The sequence below is a fragment of the Phyllostomus discolor genome, chromosome 2, assembly GCF_004126475.2.
Source record: "Phyllostomus discolor isolate MPI-MPIP mPhyDis1 chromosome 2, mPhyDis1.pri.v3, whole genome shotgun sequence".
Lineage (NCBI taxonomy): Eukaryota > Metazoa > Chordata > Mammalia > Chiroptera > Phyllostomidae > Phyllostomus > Phyllostomus discolor.
In genome coordinates, this window is record NC_040904.2 from 128,467,740 (window position 1) to 128,477,519 (window position 9,780).

At 49.0% G+C, this 9,780-nt stretch overlaps 1 protein-coding gene across 4 annotated transcripts; it reads right to left on the reverse strand.

The window, feature by feature from the left end:
• Positions 1-3,823: 3,823 nt before the first annotated feature.
• On the reverse strand, positions 3,824-9,264 carry SOCS2 (suppressor of cytokine signaling 2). 4 transcript variants are annotated; one of them, XM_036018565.1, is made up of 3 exons: positions 8,775-9,264; positions 6,954-7,314; positions 3,824-5,284 (listed from the first exon to the last, which is right to left on the reverse strand). In XM_036018565.1, exons 2-3 carry the CDS (start codon positions 7,090-7,092, stop codon positions 4,827-4,829), a joined length of 597 nt encoding a protein of 198 aa, XP_035874458.1. In that variant the 5' UTR covers positions 7,093-7,314; positions 8,775-9,264; the 3' UTR covers positions 3,824-4,826. The 4 variants fall into 4 exon arrangements, with proteins under 4 accessions (XP_035874458.1, XP_035874459.1, XP_035874460.1 ...); XM_036018566.1 differs by lacking the exon at positions 8,775-9,264 and adding an exon at positions 8,122-8,759; XM_036018567.1 differs by lacking the exon at positions 8,775-9,264 and adding an exon at positions 7,815-8,066.
• Positions 9,265-9,780: the final 516 nt, after the last annotated feature.

Sequence of the window (9,780 nt, forward strand, 5' to 3'; positions counted from 1 at the left end):
GCCACATGAGTAATAGTTCACAGAACGTGCACCTGATCTCCAGGGCAAGTCAGAGTTCCTGTAAGTCAAGGATACAGTTCCAAGTGAGACTGTCTGTAAAAGCAGTTTTATTTTTATGGCTCACTAAACGTTTACTGACATGAACCCCATTCGCTGTGACAACAATTGTTGGATCCAGCCTCTTGTTGACAAAGCTCCGGGGGTGTAGAAAGGAATATCCAGCTTTGCTCTGTGATTTCAGCTTATTTACTATCTCGGCACTGGGGGCTCCAGGACTTTGAGAGGCTACTGTAGCAACAGCTGTTACTTTACTTTGGTAATAAAGTTAAGTAACCTGAAGTCAAGCCACAGAGAAAAAAATTAGAAAAACAAAAAATATGTGAAGATGGGGGAAAAATATTTATGTCTACGTCAGAGTGAAACAAGACTATCACAGAATCATTCTTACATACAGACAAGCAGGAGGAAGGAATGGAGGGCATTTCCACTGCAATCAAATGAAAGGCAACTTAAGGAGCCTCTCATACTTTAAATAAAAATAAATACATAAAACACGCATATAACAGAAGTGTGGTATTTGGGGCTGGCTACTTGTTTAAAAACCTGAAAGGAATCAAAGAGAGACTCAGAGATTTAATCTGAAGGCATTCTACATCATTCAATTACCCAACTCAAGGGGGCCGTCTGTGTCAGACGAACTAAAGGGCAACCCGAGGACGCAGACGGCAGAGAATGAGGCAAGAATTAGCTGCACCATCATGCCCACGACCGGGTGGAAGAAAGAACGGGCTCCACCAGTGCGGACAGGAGGTGGCCAGTCACCCGGACACGGCTGTGTGTGAGTCACATCTGGCAGAGGCAGGAGTGAGATCATAAAAGAACATGGACGGCAGGTTTTAAACATTAAAACAGCAAATAGGTTAGAAGCACTGAGGAGTTAAAATGAATGCAAAACTCTAATGTGGACATCAGGAAACCCGGCAGAAGCTGATTATCTGAAGCAGGGTGGACGGAGCCAAGAACTGGAATTATCCCATCTAGTGCTCCAAAGGCCTGCCGTCTAATTCCAGAGGAAGAGAAATGCGATGTTAAAAGAGCTGCAGGGCTTACAAGGCAGCAAAATAGAGTATTGACAGTTTAAACAAAGAGTAGAGGGTGCAGTTTTCACAAATGCTGTTCCTTCCTACGTGTCCACTGACTCTGCCATTGATTTGCTGAATTGTGTGTGTTTGTGTGTATCCACAAGAATTTCCTGACCTCCTCTGAAAGTCTTCAGTAAAATGGCAAAACTGAAATACGTGTTCAGAAAAGTGGTTTCAAGCTTCAAAATTCTAAGAAGTTAAAAATGGGAGAGGAGCATACAGGCCTCTTAATAAACGAAAGGCCTAGAATGAATGACAACACTTTTTTTGCTCCAAAGGCTAGAAATGACTAGTGGGAGACAAGAGAGGTCTCAGCCGGCTGCTGGCTGTAACCACAGCCACTCATCCCCACCGCTCTGTGCCTACACCCACTCGGAGCAGAACAGGGCCTGGTCTCAGGACATTCCATCCCGTGGATTATCTGATGACGTCTCTCTCTTACCCTCCCACCAGGGTACAATTTTCTAAAAGCAGAGAAAATCCTTCCCAAGAAAATAAACACTCCCAAACAACTGTACCATTCTCTTACCTATTTGGATTACATAATTACTATGAAGTCAAGACTTTTTTACTGACATGCCAGAAAAGAGCTCTCAACTCATAAGCTGAACTGCCTTTTCTCCACTGTCCAAAGCCCCCCAAAAACCCAACTCCCTAAAAAGCAGTCCCCAGTGCCCACTTTAATAGAATGAAAAACTCTACTGCCTCAACTCTGCTCCCAAGGGAAACTCAAAGTATTTTAAGTTTGAGGGGATACTATATACTATATTTTTCAACATAGCAACAATAATGCATACATACCCTCACTAAAGTCTGAAAATGCCCTACACAGAAAGAGATCTCTGGATATTTTTCTTGGCTCTGTTGAGGTTTAGACAAGTGCATACCTTAACTTTTTTGTTCAACAGTTCATGAAATGGGACTATCAATAGTTGGTAACTGGCATCATGGACCAGCCCCCAAGTAAAACAGTGAAACCCCTCCTGACCCACCCTGGCACCAGGAGAGAACCACTGGGCCCAGTGGGAAGGGCTCACAGGAACAAACTTAAAGGGCACATGGTCATAAACTAAGGGGAGGGTGGTAATGGGCGGGAAGTGGGGTGGGTGGGAGGGGAGAATGGATTGGGATTAAAAAGGAGAAAACTGTATTTGAACAATGATTAAAATATAATAAAAAAAAAGAAAAAAAAAAAAAAAGAAAACCACTAGGCCCAGCTGACTGGAAACCCACAGAGCACAATGCTAATTAAGGCACCTGTACTTTTCCAGTCGAGGCAGCAGTAGAACTGCTGAGGGTTCCTTTTATGGCCTGCTCTAACTTGCTCATTTGGATCAATGTAGAAATAGCAGCGATTTGCTCTTTGTAATCCCTCTCCAGGAATAAAGAGGGCCAGGATATTCCTGGAATGCCTCCTCATGCCCAAGTCAGGTGTACCTCCTGTGATCGCTGTGCTTTGCCCTTCCATCTGTGTGAAGTTCAAATTAGATAATGCATGTATGGGGCTAAGAACCAGGCACACGATGAACTCAATATAATCTTAGTAACTGTAAAACAAAATAAAACAGAAAGAGAGAAAGAGATTGTCTCCTAATGCTTATCAACATACTCAAAACAGGGAAGATTGAAATGTAAGGCAGCAGTTCCACAGCACACTCCAGAGATGCCTTTGATGTTCTCTGCTTTCCTCAGTCACTTGCTAGCAATAATGCAGAACTTCCCACAGTTCCACAGGTACTCATGCCCCACTACTGCATCCAACTCGCAATAAATGGGAAACTGCAGACTGTTTGAAACAAGGAGAGCAGAAGTGTGACAGACCTTAAGCAAATCCCACAAAGCCCCTTGTCACTGGCCATGTAGAATTTTTGCCAGGGAAGTCAAACATCCCATGTTAGACAACTGTTTTCAGTGGAGAAAATGGGTAAGTAACGCACAGAACCTGTACATCTTACCAAAAAGGTTAACCTTTGATCATAGACCAGACCCTAAAAGTATGGCTCTTCTGTAAATTTTAGGCTACAAATTAATTCTTCCTAAGGGACACCTAGCTATCTTTTGTTTGGCTCTGCTGTTTAAATACACAGGCACAAAACTATTTCCCGAGTTTCATGAAAATATTTGCACAGGTTTTGCTATACTTTATAGTCATAAATTATATGTGTCTGTCTCAGCAGAATTCACTCAAGACACAGGCTATACTAGATTCGCCTTCCCAGGGACACCCCATCGCACACAGCTGTTCAGGCAAATTTCCTATGTCTGGACTCCAAAAGGCGGCACATTCGCGACAGTCATGAGACTGTGCGTGGCATAAAGTACACGGCCACAGAACTTTATTTTTATTTTGCATTATACCTATTCAACCTGTAAAAGACTAGGATATGTTACAGTTTTTGTAGTTTCTAAACCATGTTTTTGGAAATACAAAGGGCATTACTGTTATGCCTGTTCGAACTTATATAAGGGCCACTTGGCAAGTCTCGTAGTTTCTAAGCCATGCTTCCCAAAACGCAAAGGGCAAGTATGACCCACAGTTTCAGAAGGGCAAGTAATGCTCCACCTCCCGCTGAATATTTATTTGGCTTATTTCACCTAACTTGTTTTCATGGTAACCCTCTATTACCACTACCACAAAAATGTACATTTTCTACGATTCAAAGTAATATAAGTGCAACTTGTAAAAGTCAGGGTTTCTTTTATTTAATACATTCTAATCAAATAGTAACAGCAGTAAATAAACATGTTGAAAAACAGGCAGGTATCCCCCTATATCTGGAAGAAAATTAAGTCAAAGTGTTCTACATGGTAGAAGGGAGAGAACCATTGATGTCTATGGTTAGACAATTCAAGGACACCTTGGAAATCTCTAGAGCCATTTCCAAAGAAATCCATGGCAAAAGGTTGGGACACAGCTACTTCAAAGGGTAACATATCTAAATCCACATGGTTTAATGAACAAGGATTGGGTTGCACCTGTATAGCAGGACATTCTTGTCTTTAGCCTTAAAGGAAAAGACAAAGTCTTTTCTGTTTGCACCAATTTGAAATATGTCTGAAGTAAGGCTCCCTTAAAATGGATTACTACAGTACTCATTCACATGGGAGAGTTCATATGTGTAGTAAAAAGACAAATACAGGATTTCATGGTCACTTTTTTTGGTTGATTTGGTTAATTGCATAAAATGCAGGATAAACGCTCACAAGTAAATCTGATCAACAAAACCCCCAGGTACATCAGAATGCAAAACATAACATGTCCAAAGCAGACTCAGATCACCAGGCATGTGAAACTGAAGTCAGCCTGTGTTAGTTTCCTTCCCCTTCAGTACCCCTCGGTGCAGTTCGTTCACTGGTGCTTGGACCTTCAACCAAAAAGGAAGGAATCTCAAAAGGCAAGGCATTCTGATAAAAATGTTACTTCAGCCTTTACTTGGGATATTTAATTTTTAACTTAAAAGGTCAACTGGTCTTAGCCTCAGGAAGGGAAGTGTTACTACTCAGGTGAAAATAGTTGAGGAAACTTTACCTCGCTACCTCGTCACACATTTAAGTTAGATTCCTTTGGCTGTTCTTAGAATTCCATGTAGTTATCCAGAGCAGTCACTCAAGTTTGGGGTTCTTTTTTACGTAGCTGCATTCGGAGATACTCTATATGAGGCATGTTAAGAAAAAAAGAAACACTTATACCTGGAATTTATATTCTTCCAAGTAATCTTTTAGTCTTGTTGGTAAAGGCAGTTCCCAGATGGTGCCGGTACATTTGTTAATGGTGAGTCTACAGAGATGCTGCAGAGGTGGCGCTGCCGTGTAGAGCGGTTTGGTCAGATAAAGGTGAACAGTGCCGTTCCTCGGGGCTTCTGGGCCTGTCCGCTTGTCTTTGCACATCTGAACATAGTAGTCAATCAGATGAACTACACTGTCAAATTGCTTAAGCTTGGACTTGACACATATGATAGAGTCCAATCTGAATTTCCCATCTTGATATTCGATTCGAAGATTAGTTGGTCCAGCTGATGTTTTAACAGATATTGTTAGTAGGTAGTCTGAATGCGAACTATCTCTAATCAAGAAAGTTCCTTCTGGTGCCTCTTTTAATTTCTCTTTGGCTTCATTAACAGTCATACTTCCCCAGTACCAACCTGGGGTTTTTATTCAGGAAGAAAAAGAAAAGAGAGTAAAATTGTTATTATGAAGAATGTTTTAAGTGGGGCAAGTACTTGTCAATTTTTCTAGCTCTAAAAAGAGGTGAGTGAAAGTGTACCAGAGGCTACCACAAATACTTTCGACAGAAACTTAATGAAAATGTGGGTCCATGTTACTTCATGCACTCAAAATGCGAGCCAGTTGTTTTTTTAAGTAATTTTCTGTAGCTGTTCTTTAAAGCATCGGGATTTTCTCCTAATGAAACAATATTTGCAATACGACACACTGGCTAACAAAGCACAATGCTTTCCAGCACCACCCTTGTGAAATCAAAGACTTAGAACAAATTAGAAATAAATCAGAAGTTTAAAATAAAAGCTATGCCCTTAAAAAAGAGGAAAATCCCACTGCAGCTCACTAATGGAGTAAAACAACAGAAGCAACTTTTTGGATGGTTGGTGTCTCCCACTCCTCTTCCCCAAATCTTTCAATGGATATATCTCAGTTCACAGCCCTAGAAGACACTGCTATTTACTTGTTTTAAAAACACAGTTCTTTGTACAATAGCTTCTGTTTGCTGTTTTGATTACAACTACCTTATCAGTCATTGAGAAATAAGGGAAACCCCAATTGACAATTAGTATTTCAACTCTATCTTTTAGACTTTGCCCTAACTCAAATCCAATCCCAACCATTCCTGGATCTACCCAGCATTCTCAATTTGATCTGCCTGCCTGCACCATCTACCCGGCCCATCCTGTTTACAAAGTGACATTCTGCATTAAAGAAGTTTAAATATGCCCTTCCTCAAAAATGAATGAATGAATGATTGCTCGGATTCCTGACTCTGCCGGTCTCTCCAGCTGGGGGGAAAAGCCGATGACCCACAACCACAAGTGAGGGAATGAGGGAATAGTCCCCTCTCCCCAGTGCTACCAAAACATCAACTTTGCCCCAAACGTTAAGGTTTTAGGATCCAGAGATGTTGAAAGCCTGCAGGGTTTGCCAGATTTTTCTTTTCCCTTTTTCTCCTTCAGGTTCCCGAGAGACAACAGCGAGCCGTGCAAAGCACAGGACTGCACTCCAAAGACCCCCTGAAGGCCTTGCGCTTAGCAGGGGCTTCACTGTGCACACTCGTCAAGGCTCCGCGGCTGCCGGCTGCCGGCTGCCGCCTGCGCGGCGATCTGTTGGTCCCTGCACTTGGCCATTAGGATCCCTGCTGCAGCCGCTGCTCTGCCCGGGAGCGGGATGCAGCAGAAGCTACGGGCAGCGCTGCGCCCACTTGCCTCCTCGCACTCGGCACAAAGGCAGGCGCCAGGCTCTTTCCCTCGATGTACTTTGAGCCCTAGTGCTGACCCCCCCCCCCCCCCGGGCTGCGTGAAAACCAGTTTACGGCACCCTAAGGGGCAATTTCCAAGGTCCTCCAGGCCTAAGTCTCTCAAGAACCACTTTCATTTCGCATCCCAAGGATCCAGGGCCGTGTGGACATCCTCTCCGAGGCAGGGGCAGGAAGCGAGGGGACTTTTCCCACCCCATTCTTTGCTTTACAGCTCGTCCCCTTTTCCCTGCTGCGTTCCACACCAGCACAGACCCCAGCCCAGTCTTTGGGGAGGCACCCGCCCCCCACCCCACCCCGGAACGTGTGGCGGCCTTACCACTCCCTACCTGTTTGACTGAGCTCCCTCAAGGCCTTCGCCAGACGCGCCGCCTCCGGGGACGGCTCCTCCGAGGTCCCCGCGGTCCCCCACTGGCCCCGCGTCCCTTCCGCGCCATTCCCGGAGGGCTCGAGGCACCGTAGGGTCATGGGCAAAGGGTCACCGCAGCAAACAGAGATAGCCGCCGGAACAGGGGTCAGAGAGGGGCACTCTTCCTTCCTGGAAGTCAGTGGGAACCCCAAAACACTTCCCTGCAGAGTATCCAAAATGGTGGTGGAGAGGGAGGGGGTGGAGAGCTGCTGATTCTTCCTCCCTGGGTCCCAGTGGACAGATAGCAAAGTCGCCCGCAGGCGCAGTCACCCACAGTTTGCCTGCAAAGAGAAAGTGTGGGGTTGGGTCAGTCCGAATTGGACCCCTGGCCGAGGTGTGGGTGGGGAGACAGCGACGTGGAAAATCCCGGGGACTCCTCCGAGTCTATGCTCCTGCACCACTTAACCCCAAGCTTCCAGTCACTGCCCAGACCCAGTTCTAGAGACAGGAAGATAGAGAGTGCAAGGGATCAGGGACGCCTGGATTGTCAAGAGGGAGAGGGGCGCGGCGTGGGGGTGGGGGTGGGGAAAGGAGGGAGGGAGAGACAGGAAGAGGGTGGGGAACCCGGTGTCTTCCCGCCCAGGGTAGCTCGCTGAAATCTCAGGCTAGCAGAATGGAAGAGCAAAAAGTCACCTGCAGGCACAGTAGTAAATAGGCCCTAGTCAAGGGCAAGTGGTAAAAATTGTTTAAAGTCAATTAACAGGAGAGCTCCCAAAACTGCACTCCTATGTCACACTCCGCACAGCCCGAGGAGCCCCGTGAGAAAGTGCCCAGCACAAACTCGGTGCCCTGTGGCGCCGCGGGGTTCCTGGGGCCGAAGCCAGCAGCCTGGGGTGTCAAGGTGCGCGAGTTGTCGTATCTCTGGCTTGGAGGCAGCCTCACTACCCTCCCCAAGCTTCGGGCAGGGGTAGGGGGTGCCGCTGCGAGTTGTGGCGGTTGCTGCTGCCGCAGGCGCTGTCGAGGAATCGACCGGAGCGCTCAGGCTTTGTGGGTGTTCGGAGCCTGGGGCCGGGTCTCGGCCCAGAGCCTGCAGCCCGGGGTGCAGCGAGAGCCGCGAGACCTCCAAGAGAACCAAACTGAGCCCTTACCTTGGCCTCCACCGCCGTCTCCACACCCAGCAAGCCTCCCCGGCGGACCTGGAGCGAAGGAGAAGGGAGGGGCCCTGGAAAGGAGGGGTGCCTGCCCCAGTATCCCCTGTTGACTTTTAATTTGGTAACAAGATGCCTGGGGATGCGACGACACCAGAGCTCAGCAGCCGCGGCCAGTGTTCTCAGCGCAGAGGGCAAACAAAAGACTCGGGGATTGTAGCCTAGACGCTCCCCCCACCAACCCCGGGCTCCAACACCCCTTCTGGGTTCACACCCCCCCCCCCCCCCAGGCAGAGCAGCTGTTGGGTTTCCCTCCGACTGTGATCAAGGAGGTGGGAAGGGCAGAGGGAGGAGTAAGGAGCCAAGGCGGGAGGCAGGGGGTGGGGAGGAACGGGAGATCAGGTTATTAAAGAGGATTATTAATTTGGATGGCAGTTTAGGAGAAAAAAAATTCTGGAGACTTCCCGACGCCGGGAAGGAACCGAAGAAAGCCAGCAGAAACGCCGGCTGCAGGGCAGAACCGCAGCTCTCAGACTCTTTCCCTGGCGGCTCTAAACTGCGGAAGCCAAGGCCTCCGGCGCTCGCGGCTGTACCCGGGTTTCCTCCCCAGCGACCCTCCTGGGGCGGAGCCTTCGGGATCCCCAGACCAGTACCTGCAGCCTGCCCCAGCGGGAGCCCCTCTAGCACCCCTAGAGCCGGCACAGAGGATTGTGAGGCGGTGCGCCCGCAGTCCTAGCGCGCACTGTCCGCGGCCCGCGCAGCGCTGGTAGAGGCAGGAGAGGAGGCTCATGCTTCAAGGGAAGCGCAAGGCCTGCGAGCCGCGGTGGGGGCGGCGAGACTTGGCAAGAGTTAAACGTCGGTACCCGAAGCGTTGTCTGCGCGCGACTTCCCAGCCGGACGCGCCTCCCAAGCTCCCCGCCTCCCTCTCGGGTACGAGCTCCAGGAGCGCCCCGCCCGACTGCTGCGGAGGCCGCTTTCCAGGAACTTTCCAGGAATTAGCCCCACGTGACCGTGGCCTCTGCTACTGCTTTAAAAGGGCTGGGGCGCTACTGCGCAGGCTTCAGGGGAGGCGGGCTCTGAGTCCTCCGGGTGCGGGGCTGAACCCTGTGGCTGCCTGGGAACCCGCCCTTACTTGATTCCCACTCTCCTGATTGTTCGGAGACGTGCACGAAACGGCCGGGTGCTAACATCCGCAGAGCCTGCACCCCTAGCCGTGCCAGGAGTACGGCGGGATCGAACGAGCCGGCAGTGGGGTGGGGGGGGGGTGTCTTTTTCCCATTCCCTCCGCCCCTTCTCGCTATCCTCCAGTCACATTTTATGAGGGGCAGGCAGGAGAGACTGGAGGTCCTCGAAAAGGTCTTTCCCGCTTGAAGACACTTGAATCTTGTGGGGAAGGGCTCGTGGAGCCCACGCCCGACAGCCAGAGGGAGCAGCTCGGAGGCCATCCCCTCTGCCCAAGTCCTACAAAACACGCAGCAGAGAGACTTCTTAGGCAGCGCTGGCCGCTCTCAATTTCCTCCCCCGGGAGGTGCTACTCTGTCTCCAGCACCAGCCCAGCAAGGCTCCTCCACTCCTCCCGGCTCTAGTCTCCTTCCGGCCGCCTGGCGGCTCCCTCTCACCTGCGCTGACTGCTGAGGGTGCTCTCTTACCCGCACGCCT

What these genes read in the sequence shown, in the direction of transcription:
- SOCS2 (XM_036018565.1), bottom strand. Translation starts at nt 7,092, where the DNA reads ATGACCCTACGGTGCCTCGAGCCCTCCGGGAATGGCGCGGAAGGGACG. An exon ending in GAGGGAGCTCAGTCAAACAG is followed by an intron (nt 5,285 to 6,953) that starts GTAGGGAGTGGT and finishes TAAAAACCCCAG; the next exon opens with GTTGGTACTGGGGAAGTATG.